This window comes from Panulirus ornatus, chromosome 65 (assembly GCF_036320965.1).
Source record: "Panulirus ornatus isolate Po-2019 chromosome 65, ASM3632096v1, whole genome shotgun sequence".
NCBI lineage: Eukaryota > Metazoa > Arthropoda > Malacostraca > Decapoda > Palinuridae > Panulirus > Panulirus ornatus.
This window is the reverse complement of record NC_092288.1, coordinates 5,570,299-5,584,234: the sequence shown is the minus strand read 5'-3', so window position 1 is coordinate 5,584,234 and position 13,936 is coordinate 5,570,299. Positions and strand designations below refer to the sequence as shown.

Sequence of the window (13,936 nt, the reverse complement as noted above, 5' to 3'; positions counted from 1 at the left end):
TTCATTCAATTACTATGTTCTTTCTTCATCATTTAACATTTCAGCAACATTTCATCGGTTGTCTTCCTCTAAATCATTTAGAAAAAAAAAAAAACTAAAACTCTACTGCAGCTTTGGAAGTGACTCTAAATGGCGTAATTCATTATTGAGTTAGATGGTTAGAAAGTGAAATGTTTACGATACAAGCGAGGAAACTCACATACTGATTCTTGCAGGCATGAAATTCCGACTTCACATGCAGCGAACGCATCCTAACGCCAACATCAAGCAAGATATAATGCAGAAAACTGTCATTCTATCTCATTTTGCACAGTAAACCGTGGAGGGATGACCACGAACTCAGCGCCATCTAAAGGAGTGCGGGACTACGAGCCACGATTATAGAAAATGGACAAATTCACATTTTAAGAAAACAATAATTTTAAGAGTAACTTTAGAGCGTAGAGTATCTTGTACGGTATTACGGACTCTGATCTGTTATCATCCTGTAAAAGGGTTGGAATTCAGTCTTATTACTGCTTACACAACATATATGAATATAGAGTCCTAGAATGATTCAATTCATTATACTATATTATGGACCTACCACCTTCTTAGTGGATAAATTACACAATCTCCCACATTATATCTGTCGCCTTTTACACAACTTTTTTCTCTTCTAATTTATAAAAAAAAATCTCGAATCTGAGCTTATAACGAATACATTTAATAACAAAGAAATAATTTAATTAATAATTAGTCGCCGGTCTCATAATAAACATACTTCCACAGAGCAGCTCTAATTAATTTTATCAGAATTTACCTAAAACTAGTTAACATTATATCACTCAAAAAATACTTAATATCAGTTATTAAATCGCTAAAAAGTACAAAGTTATCTGATACACAATTACCAATTCTTGTCACAGTAATGTAAAAAAGTAAGTAATACGTTAAAAAAAAACATAATGACGAGATCTTTACCTAACCTACCCACAGCAGACGAGATTAATTGCTCATTATTCTAGTCGAAACATAAGTCAAACTCATGAACCACCTGCTCCACTAAACACGGCTATAAACAGACGACACAGCAAGACGGCCATTATGAGCCAGTATGAGTCCCAGAGTGAACAACCAGCTCCCCTCTTCTACTGAAACAACATACCTAGCCACGTTTACAAAGGCCCTTTCTCTCTTTTTAACAGTTTTAAGAACTTACTAAAGCGAGAGAGAAAAAAATATGGATCGCAAGGAGTTAGCAAACGATGCAAAATACATGTACGTAATACGTAACGATAAATAAAAATTTTGTGGGATTTTAAAACAAAAAGGATTTCAGGTCCAGGGCAGCGACCCCAACCAGACCAACTACAACCCATCTCATCGGGTCCACAACAAGAGGTTATTCCCCAGCAGGAAACTACCATGATGCTATACTTATACTGCCATTTCAGTTGCTTAGATGGATGGAGATTTTATGGACTCTTTTGATATTCTACAAATATAAATATATTCCAATGTGGTGCAATGGCGTAATAACGAGTATTTTATACTCTTACCCAATTTCCTTTTAACACATAAATACTATAATATAAACAAACCCATAAACCAATTTTGTTTGTAAGACTTACCTCAACCTAAATTAATCAGCTGATATTAATCTTACTAATTGCTTTTACGAAAAGAATCAATTTCTACCCACATTTCAACAATTACAAACATCATCTACTTATGCATAAGTATTTTTCAAAAAGCTAACACTATCAAATAAAATATCTGAAAAGGATATCCCTATACACCAAAAACAGGACAGATTTTGAAAAAAAATATATACACTGTAGCTTACCTTAATTGAAGCCATGTTGAAATCCTTGAAGAAACTCTTCGTTGTTTCTCATAACTCACACACTGTCTGCTCTCTCTACATATCGCATGTCACTCTTGAGTTATCCATACATATATATACACATCAAATGTATGAAGTTTTTGAACACAAATACATTTTCTAAAGGAATTTCGTGCGAACACGCCGCGTGGTGACTCACCTCATGCAACAACACGTGCACCTCTGAGGCGAAGCCACACCTCCTTCAGCTCTCGACCAATAAGGCTTGCTGATCCATCCAAGATGGCTGACTGATGTTTACATCAAGAACCAATCACGGCTCAGGAATCATAATGCAGAGATGGAAACTGTTTCAAAATCATGAAAGTAAATCTTAATTACATAACGTTTCGCGCGGCTTCTAAGTTGCACCCAAGAGCCGATGTTAAGAACCCCATCCGACAACCGCGGCCATTAAATGAAGGAACAATGAACACTTTTTCCACCCCCGTGTACACTGCATATCTTACATGGTGGCCAAAATTGACGGGCGGGGGGAATGCTGGTGCCCCACCTCCCAATATTGTATTTCAAATTCTAATTGATGGAAGAGAAGAAGGGGAGCCAAGTCAGGAGTGTTTTTCTTCCTGTAAGGCTTGAGCTGGGGGTGTATGTATGTGTTGGAGTGGAAATGAGCAAGACTGTGGGAGGTACTGACAGGTTGACTGAACCAGGGTGTATGTGTAGAGGTTTGGGCAGAAATCACAGGAAATTTTATGTCAGAGGTTAACATAATGCGGACCAAGTCTAGAGGATTACCTATCATATTCCATCTCAAAACTTCTAATTTATGGTCTCGAACACAAACACCAACAGAAAGTTTCACATTTCTTTGTAATATTCTTTACAATGCTTGCAAATAACACATTAATACTTCCAGAGAAAAAAGAAATATTTAAAAACATCAGTGTGCAGTTTAACTGTGAGTCTTTATTAGCACCGAACTGAATGCTTGTGTTCTTCACATTTAGTGCAATTTTTAGAAAATAGAATAAGAATTAAGGTTAATGATTTGAAGCTTTATATTTCATTCACGACATCATTTGCGATGAAATTGGTTATGTTTATGAGGGCAAATGTGGTTTGTGTTGGAATGGGTCATCCACATGTAAGATATGAAAAGAATGAAAAAACTCACATAGCCTTACCTAAATGGCGAAATGCCAGTAGAAATTCCCAATACCTTATATTCGTCACCTGCTGAGCATCACGTTTTCTTCTGATTGCTTACATTTGGCACCAAATTGGCTGTTCATGGCGAAGTGTTTGACTGGCGTATTTTGCCTAAAATATTGATGATTAAGATATATCATGACTGCTTAGGAGGTTAACTATGGTTTCATAGGGTTAATTCTTTTTACATGTATCATCTTTTAGATTGATTAACTATACAGTCTTCCTCATATACTACTAATGCCATACTCTACAATATATCATTCTTCTGGTATTTTGTAATTACCTTGATGATAATAGTGATACGTAATTAAACTAGACAGTTAACGAATAACTTACAGTTAGATTTTTCTGGGAAAAACCGGGAAGATCATAGTTTCGCTCCACACTGAAGCTGGCTTTGGGAAATGGCAATTAATATTTAATGGCGGTTACTTCAGTGACGTAGTCTGGGAGCTGGATCCATTCATTGACCAATCGCACTGAGTAATAAATAATTTTGTTGATCTAACTGGGGACCCTTCTATGATGAGCTTGAACTTTTTTCTTTTTTTTTTGACTTCGTGGCCCACTGATAGAAGAGTTGACAGATTTTTTTCTTGTAGAAATACCTTCACTACCATTCTAAATCTCGAAGTCTTTGATGAAGTAACCCACCTTCACGTTACAACGTCTCAAGTATTCATGGTATGATAAACCTCTGCATGACTCAATCAGATGAGTTGTACTTTGACACGAATATCATTCTGCTTCATCAAACATCAATTGATGACCTTATCACTGAAAGGGTTAAAATGTAGATATAAGACTTAGCAGTGTATATGGTTATGGATTTTATGATCCTCTATGATAAATGTACATTGAATAAAAACCGAGTACACTTTGTCTCTTTATTGTCGTTTTATTGTCCAAGGCTGACTAGTAAATACTAAACAAAATTATTCTCTTTACAAAAGTTAGCATGAATTTCTCTGAAACTTGCTTAAATATAATAATATAGCAGTGACATAAATTTTCCCCAATTATAAACCAAGAGAAACAGAGAAACAATTGTTTCTGTAAGAACTGCCCTAAACAATGCTAAGGTGATTATAAATTTACACACAATGTATTCATGTTCCTAGTGATTTAATGGACTTAAAAATTTGGATTTATCCCTAATATGTTTCCTTTAGTTGTGTAGCTATGAAAACTGAGTTTTATAGGGCTAATATCTCCATAATCCAAGAAAAAATACAAAGAGCATTTTCATATAAAGAAGGAATCTCAGTATTGTGTGAATCACTTCTGATCTAGTCTGTAACTATACATACGCACCAATTCTAAGACTGCAATCCTTGTGGTTTTAATGAAGCCAGTTCAGCATCATAGGTCTGAATAGTGCCTTGTCTGTTGTTAGTGAGAAACATAGGTATCATTGAAACGTTTGAAACAAGTTGGAGCATATATATTAGAGTTCTTCACATATATAAAGAACATTTCTTACATGTGAACATCTGGTAAAATCTCACTACTGATGTTCCTAAGTTTAAAAATATATTACAATGAGGCTGTGTGTTAAACTGACAAATGAAGAGTGAAGATCAACAGACATTTTTTTTGGCAACAATGGGTAAGCCCCACCTGGTATCACAGAACTGGACTTTTCTACTGCTGAATCTGCTTATGTAACTGTATCTAAACTATAAAAGTCGATATATAAAGAAGTAACTGACTAGACTGATGAAACTTGGATGTGTCAACGACTGTCTGTCTATAGAATTCTTTTGAACAACTTTACTACAACAATGCCTATGATATAGACCTCTATAGCAAATTAAGCTAATTAAACATTATACACCAATAATCTTTCTGACAGGGTTGTTACTCACTGCTAATGATGCATATAATACAAAATATAATAACAGGGCTTCTTGACTAACCAGAACGTATTCTATGTCACCGCAGCCAAACCTTGCCTTAAAGCCTCAGTCAAGAGTTAAGATGCACTATGATTCCCTGCAGAGAGAAAAAAAAAATCCAAATAACTATATCTCGGTATGTACAGTCTCACCACAATTATATTTCCCTCCTTAAAGTTAATGTTAGGTTTATGTACATGGCCATGTGGTATTCCTAGGACCATCACATGAACAGACACACAAGCACTCTTAAACACATGCACTGCACCCATACATTGCACATACCCATACATGCACATACTAGTCTGACATGCATGGTGACTACAATACAATAGTCCTCCTTTGAATGATCGAGGCACTTTAGGGGGGACTTGAGCGAACACGAGACCACGATTCAGACATAGAAAATGGACTGCGGCTCGTAGAAAAGAATCATTCTATTAGGAAGAGACTTCCAGAATCTGTACAGAGGGGAGGTTGTTGAGGAGATAACATAATTCTGCTGGGCGATGGTTGAGCAGATATTTAGAAAGGTTCATTCACTGCCCTGACAGCTCCATTACCAAAATATACTCTACACAACAATTTCATAACTTGTCAATGCAATGATAAAATGTGAAGAGAAATCTAATACAGATTATGAATGTCATTTCACATACAAACCAGTATTTATATTGCTTACGTACCCTAAGTTTTTATATACTTGTAACGCCATTAACAAAGAATATACATAGACCATACAAGACTTTTAGAGTACATTTACATACACTATATATAAATATATATATATATATATATATATATATATATATATATATATATATATATATATTCATATATTTATATATATTGTGTTTTACAGATGTTTACATTTTTACAGCTTAATAATTCTCCAGAAATTTAAGGAAATGTGTATGTTGAATCAGTGTAGGCCATTCTCCATTAATCATTTTGTCACAACTCTTGCTTCATACACTTAAAAAAAAATGAATTGTACTGTATAATAAAAGATATAAAGGAATTGTGTGTGCATCACACAATACATTGTTAGTAAAATTTAGATATAATTTTACAAAACTCTGAATTACTCAAATCATGAGAGAGATGTTACATGAAAAGATTGTGTTTTATGTGCCTGATGCTCATTTGCTGCAATGGTAAGTGTAACTCTACATATAAAATATTTCTAGTGAATAATTGTTTTAACAGAGTTGATGGGCAGTGAGATATTGCTTATTTCTCTGAAAGAGGGGGATATAATGTGACAGGTTTAACAAACTCATGATTATACTTATGCTCTGGTATCTTGATGTTTGAGTTTCATTTTCCTCTGAGTTTTTGTGCATAATCAGAGCTAATTAATTATTGTGTGATACAATGCTGTAGACATAGTAGTATTATGTGAACATGGCATCATTTATGAAACAAAATTGCGTTTACATGTAAATTGGCATTGCATCTTGTGATTGATAATCCCTCCCTTATTAACAAAGAAAAGGGTGTCTGTAAAGGGTATTTTACATTCAAGGGTTTACAGGGACATTCATAGTTGGCTGAAGGATTTGAAAACTGTTCAAATCTAGTTTAGCCCTTAAAATGTAATGTACATCATCTGTCAGCACATGATCAACTTTGACACATATCACGTGAGACATACTTGGTCACTATTTTAAATTGCATAAAATCATTTATTTCAGCTCTTCACCACAACAAAACAAAGGTAGATAAAGGATTTTTTTTTCATTTTTCATTCTTCTTTTTGTCATGCCATGGGAAAACAAAGGAACTATAAATTCAGGATTAATTTTTCTATTTTTCTTACTTCTGAATGAATATCCTGATTTTAAGATATCCCTGGGGATAGGGGAGAAAGAATACTTCCCACATATTCTCTGCGTGTTGTAGAAGGAGACTAAAAGGAGAGGGAGCGGGAGGCTGAAAATCCTCCCCTCCTGTTGTTAATTTTCAAAAAGAAGGAACAGAGAAGGGGAACAAGTGAGGATATTCCTTCTAAGCCTCAGTCCTCTGCTCTTAACACTACCTCATTAATGCAGGAAATGGCGAATATGTATGAAAAAAGAAATATACAATAGAGTTTTTCTACTCATGTTTTTCACACATACAGTAGTAAGCAGGTTTTCTGATACCTGCAGTTTAAATGTTAATGTATTTCTATCATTTTGGCTTATTTTGGAAAGTGCTTCAAGACATTCACCTGGTTAATCATCTCAATCTGAATAAAAATACTGAAACAGAAGTGCTATCAACTGGCAAATGTGAAGTTCATGATACCATGAAATATACATTATATTAGCCCTGGGGCAGTTTATGGGGACCTACTTGTCTATGTGTACTGTTAAACTTTTGTTTGGCCATTGTAATGAACAATGAAATAGATGCAACAGACACAAAAATTTTATTCCTCTTTTTCACAGGTTGTAAAGAGGCTTTTGTTTCATGATAGCCAACAGGCTTTTGTAATTTTGTTATATTTTTGTACTTACTTAACATTGGGTAAGAGAAGCACCAGTTTCTACTGGTTACTTGAAAAAGGGGGACAAGCATTTGTGATTACAGAGAGGGACATTCACCATTATTAGTCTATCTTTCCATACATGTTAAAACATAGTCTAATCATTATTTTCTGATTACAAATAAGTTTGCAAACAAGTACCTAGAATTACTTGAAGCTATCATCAGAAGAAAACGTTTTCAGATGAGAAGCATTATAGCCTGATCAACAAGAATTACATATAATGAAGAAATTACTGCAGCTGTGATCAAAATGATGCATATATAGTATGTTTTCTTTGTTTCATACAATGAAAGACTCTCAGACCTAAAAATGGTGATTTATATCTGTAAATTGTTTGCAGATATGTAATAGAGTTATATGAAAATAATCTTCAATTCTTAAAAGCAGTTGAACTGCAACTGTAATGTAATTATATGAAGTTTTGCTTAACTGTTTATCTGTCCTTATCAATTCTTATCCTCTTATTGAACATCAGTAGTTAAAATAATGTGTTATACTATGAGACATGACTGATTCTTTAGTTATCTGTGGGCCCTTTTGAATACACTGAACACATCTAAAAATAAATTCACATAGCAAGTGCCAAGTGAGAATAGGTAATTCAGTTATCATTGTCTTACAAACTGTCTCTACAGGTGACAGAGATGATAAGCAGACTTAAGATTTCTATGTTAAAATTATCATTTTAATTAGAAAGATAATCTGTTTTATATGCAGCATTACACTTACAACCATATTATTCATCAAAAAATACATGAATATTTATGACTTGTACTTTAAGTAAGTCTGTTCCACCATCTTTCAACATATCCATTACCCTATATGATGCAGTGCATACTCATGCGAAAATCATAAAATTTTCTAGAGGTGCTTTTAGAAAAACAATGATTTCCATGTTTAAGTTCTAAATCTAAAAACAAAAAATTCCAAAAATACAAATACAGCTTGTATGAAGGCTTGTTTACATTTTGGTAGGAAATGACTTTTGCATATTTGAAATGATTAGGAGCTGAACGTTTCACTGAACAGCAAAGTGTAACATCGAGCTTCTTAAGTGTCATAGGTTTAAAACACAGCAAAGCATAGCTAGCTTTCTTTACAAGCCTTTGGTCATACATCAAGTAGGTGTAGGAAAAAATTGAATCATGGTTTCGGATAAACACAAATTTGGAGTGGTATAACCTAAATATCTACATTACATCTGGAAAGATTAAACAGGACTGTTATTTCAAATTGTAACTTAATAATATTTGGTGTATTTATTTCATCTTTTTTAATAAGCTGGGTATCCCACTTCTGATATAGAGCTTTGTTATCTCAGAATAGTCTTCATTTTATGCCCTATCTAACCATCCATGTCAGAATCTTAGACATCACAATACAGAAAAAATCTAATTTACTGTAAAAAGATGCCCTTACGCTTTACTGTGTTGAAAACCCACTCCACAAATAAAATTTACAAGTCTTGTTGCTGATTTCAAAACCTATACAAGTAAAATCTAAGAATGTAGCTAGTGATTGATGGTAACTAGAACACTTGAGGTTGGAGCAAGCACCAATACCAGGCCAAAAGAATATCATGCCTGTTGTGTAAAAGGAAAATCCAAGTGTAATGAGATTAGTCACTGCAAATGCAAAATAAGGAAAGGAGATGAATAATAAAGGAAGAAATTGGAGATTAAAATGAAGATGAAAAATATTATATATAACAAAATGAAAGTTTAACAAAGTTGAAGGTGAAGATACTGAACAGGATAGCAGATAAGAGGGATATAACTACAAGAAGTGAAGCATGGATGAAATAGATGAAAAATGAAAATATGTCATTATGGAAAAACAAGCATCTTTAGGATTATATGTCAATGACTGGTGAGGGGGAAGTTAAATGACATTTCATAATGCCAACTGCTACTGAATGGCATGATCCCTCCCTTACTGCAAGGAGTTAGGTTGTCTTGGGCCTCTAACATAATGAGTGACCAACCCTGAGCATATCATAGCAATCATCTCCGAGTAAATTCGGTGCCCAAAATCAAATTAGGGTCTTTGAGCTGTGTTTGCTGAGCACTACCTGCAACCCCATTCTAAGTAAATGTGGATCACTTCATTCTAGTGGACTGTAATGAGGGTGCTGTAGCTGCCGTATGGGAAATTAACCTCATATGGAGTACACAGCATTCCCCTACAGAAGGAGGTTCTGAGGTGCTTTTCAAAGTATACCTTGGTACAGATGATAATGGTTATTCAAAGTATACTTTGGTATAAAGGTATTTTGGTATAAAGGAATGAAATGACAGAGTTATGAAAAATTTAACAAATCATCATCAAAACAAGTATTTTGTCTAATTTTGTTGGTGTAGTTTTGGAATACATGGAAATTTACAAGTCACTGAGATTATTTCAGTACTCATCACATGAAAAAAAATGTTTGTCACTTTTTATAAAAACTAAATATATTTCAGTATATATTTTGGTCACATTAAACTATTCCATTTATGTTATCACCCACATAGCTCTACTTTTTGTCACTGGTGATGAATGCCTAGTGTTTCCAAAGGTTTGGCCATAAATTCCATGTCACTGATTAGCATCCTGAAATCTGTGTCCATAGATAAAATGATGAGGAACTGCTTTGTCGTTATTGTTGATACATACCTTTTAGGCATAATGTTCTTTTAACTTCACATGACTAGCAACAATAAAAAGAACTGCCTTTCAAGCAATTACCACACCACTGGCATCAGTAATCTTATAAAAAATCATGACATTTGTCACTCATAACACTACAGTTAACAGAGAAATAACCCTGAAATGGATTTTGAGTAATTCACAACACTAATCACTGCAAAATTCTCCATAAAACTTATTTCACATAACTGGCAAGACTGTAGTCAGCAAAACCACCACTGAAGCTTGTCACATCACTGGCAGTACTGATGTTGGCTAACATTACTGAGAACGCTATCATGAAAACATCCCCAGATAACTGTCTCCTCTTGGGGGGAATTACAGCTCCTGGGATGACTAGAAGTTCATATAGCTTCAACTGGGGGCTAAGAGTGATGAGAAGACGAGCACCATGAAGGCCAGGAAGTAGACATAGGTTTGTGGGTAGTGTGAATGGGCATGGCTGCTGTAATAGGAGAGGATGGGGCAGTTGGGACACTGGTATGATCCGCACACCTGGCATATGTCCAATGTTACTGATGACATGTCCAGCAGCTCAACTGCATACAACTCTGTTGGAAAAGTGATGCAGTATTACCAAAGGTGGGATTTTTAAACACAAAAGTAAATGAATAAGCAAGAGTAAAAAAATACTGTTAAGCTTACACAATATGCTCATCCTGTTTGCATAAACTGATACCTTTACACCAGTATCAAATCTGTTGCTTGCAAGTTAAGAAATGCGGTAGTAAGATTAAATCATGAATTTTGATGATCTGTTATCTTTGTCATGAAGAGGAGGGTAATCATATCACAAAAGGACCTGTGATGCAGGAAAAACATTGCTTAAACAAGAGATATCTTCTAAATGGTCAAATCAACTGGAAGTGAAGGAATAAATCCAATCACAGTGCTTTCTTGTTCATTCTGTTGCTTACAGTCCTATGGCAGATAGTAACTTAACCTAAGACTACTTTGCAAACCTAACTTTCACTTTTAGGTATTTAAGTATGTGTGCATTTTAGTTCTTTGATTGATATGTGAAGGGGTCACATTCACTATCATTTATGAAATATGCTGGAACAAAAGATTATGACAGTTTTGCAAGACAGATGATCCCATTTGCATTAGCCTTGTAGCAGTTCATAAAAAAAAGAAACAGAATCTGTTGCAAAGACCTTTCAAGCAATATGCATAAATAATTCTAAACACAAGTAATAATTGCAAGACTGTGAGGATAGGAGGAAAGACTTCTCTTACTGTAGGTATGTAAATACTGAGCTAACAGATCCCTTTTGCATTCTGAAATATCATTCCCTTAGAAAAATCTGAAATAGAATCCATGCCTACAGCAACACTGACCTGGGGAATAATATTCATACACTTTCACTGGCAAGACTTTAGTCAGGTTGGCAACAGGGAACCATCGCTCCACTGAGAATTTGACGCAGGTGTCTGTACCACCCAGCTGGAAATAAGAAATAAGAGTAAGGCAGCAGTGCAAAGCATATATGTATGTATTCAGTGTGAGTAAAACTAATTTACTGCAATAGATTTTTTCAATACCTTCTCACGTTTTCCTGCCTTTGTGAGGTAGCAGGTCTTACATTAAATCCATTGTAGGAGCTGGTCAGAACATGCTTAAAGGATCATTGAAACCAGGCTTAGGCATGGGGATATCAAGTATGTGGTTTGTTGATTTGGTTGAAGTTGCCATAGTTGGATCTGTATAACGTTTTGATGCCTTCTTAAGCAGTTCTTGTAGCATCACTTGCATCAAGTAATTAGTGACATTAGCAACTCAGAGCAAAAAAAATGTTGGGTGAAGAAAACATTATGGATAATGCCTGGACAATAAAGCACCAAATTTCACAAACATGAACACCATTCCACTGAGCACCATCACCCTTGCAATTATAGCAATATAGTTTGCCGAATTTCAAAATGCTGTACTGGAGATGTTAGAGTGTATATGGTCTACAATATACGCCAAAGTAATGAGATTATGAGGAAGTGATTTGAATCTAGAATTCAATATCTCCCTTTCTCTTACCTTTTCAAAAAAGAAGGTAACTTTCCTTTGCTGGAAATCAGCTCTTCGGAGAGTGGGTACAGCACGTGAGGCAACATACTGCTGCAGTGCTGTTTTCAATGCTCCATAACCTGTTGGTACTGTTACTTCGAGTACAGAGATCCCAGATGTGTCACTTGCCTCCTTGAACAGCCACTGTACACATGTGGTGAATGTTAATGCGGATCCATTATGTCCATGCCAGGTAGCACTTGTCCGGAGTCGGAATGCTGGTGTGGGTGGTGAAGCCAGATGGTGAGGCTCGGCAACATGGTACTTGGAAGTAAGTTGGAGTACTGCTGCACCTCGGCCTTTACCCTGTACTCTTACACTACCCCACCGACCATCCACCTGATTAAATAAGTTTAGCTTTCATACAGTTACATACACATATGAATTAGTGCTAATACTGACTGGATCTAAAATAATAACTAAACAAAATATGTAAGCAGCACAAACACAGTGAAAAAATGGAAATAAAAGGATATCAGAGTACAATGATTGTGAAACTTAACTCATACCTAACACAGTTAATGCTGAGCTATATAATAAAGATGCTGCATAAGGATAGAAGTTCTAACTGAGGCCAGGCACTGAATGAAATGGAAATAAAAAAAGGTTTTGAGCGAGTAGAAACTTTGCATTTTAACCCTTTAACATGTACAAATGAAAATCTTTGTTACAAGATCAACATCGACAAACAAAGATCCCTGCATGAAGCATTCCTGCCACAATTGAAAGGATATATTCTGGGTTGGAATAAAGCAAGGGATATGTATGGATGTTGAATGCTTCCACAGGACATCACTCTCAGTTAACCTGTAGACATGACACAGGAGGGAAATTGAGAGTTCATGTTGGTATTTCCACATTTGCCAATTTCTGCTGATATATATACAAAATCTGTATAAATGTTACTGATACAGTTACTTATGAAGTATATTTATTAACTGTTCGTTTAGGATAAGAATGTATAGGAAAGGGACAAACTGTGTGGATGTTAGAGGGTCAAAAGAGGACAGATCATAGTTGTTAAGGAAGATCCAAAGTTTGGCTGTAAGGTAAAAGAACCAGATATCGCAGATGCTCACTGTCAAGTCCTCAATGGCTAGAGAGTAATTATGCTAGACATACCCTGCATCAGCTAGGATTAACCATCACCTCATTTGGAACAGCAGAGTTCATAATCACCAATATTGTTCACAATCAACAAATCCTTATTACCAACAAAGTCTTGTTACAATGAAACAGTGGTTTGTATCTTTGACTATAGAACAACTCAAGTTTATACTGACCTGGTGCGTCTGTAGGTGAAGGAAGTTGTCTGGGGTAATGTAGAAGGTTCTTGCTTGGGTGTGGTCATGCAAGGGCTCTACCGTTACTGTTAGCTGAGTGTCACGTGCTCGGCCCTCCCGCTGGGAATATTCATAAAGTGCCTCCCATGCTGCTAGTGTGTCCTGCAAGGAAAGATATCTTAAAGGAAAGGGTCTTGGGCTATGCTGGTTCACATGAATTCTCCCATCTTTCCATGATATTTAGATAATATATTGAATGAAATACATAAAACTAATGCTTGATATATGGACAACATTAAACAAAATACATTTCATATCCATTCTAAATACAGTATGCTTACTACAAAGTAATTAAAGTGCATGCTTGAAAAACAAAATACACTTGAACCTAAATACACTAATATAATATCTACTGTCCATCCACTT

General features: G+C 35.2%; 2 protein-coding genes across 3 annotated transcripts in view; both read right to left on the bottom strand.

The window, feature by feature from the left end:
- Positions 1-2,020, bottom strand: part of LOC139746508 (protein brain tumor-like) — a 245,501-nt gene extending 243,481 nt beyond the window's left edge. For both annotated transcript variants that reach the window (XM_071657818.1, XM_071657819.1), the window contains exon 1: positions 1,829-2,020. The gene's annotated coding sequence lies outside the window, so the exon portion shown is untranslated. The remainder of the gene's footprint in view (positions 1-1,828) is intronic.
- Positions 2,021-3,916: 1,896 nt separating this feature from the next.
- LOC139746448 (CD109 antigen-like) overlaps positions 3,917-13,936 on the bottom strand; it is a 312,038-nt gene continuing 302,018 nt past the window's right edge. Inside the window, 4 exon segments of the mRNA XM_071657698.1 lie at positions 3,917-10,716; positions 11,507-11,612; positions 12,198-12,566; positions 13,511-13,672. Of these exon segments, the coding sequence (XP_071513799.1) occupies positions 10,520-10,716; positions 11,507-11,612; positions 12,198-12,566; positions 13,511-13,672 (834 nt within the window). The 3' untranslated portion in view covers positions 3,917-10,519.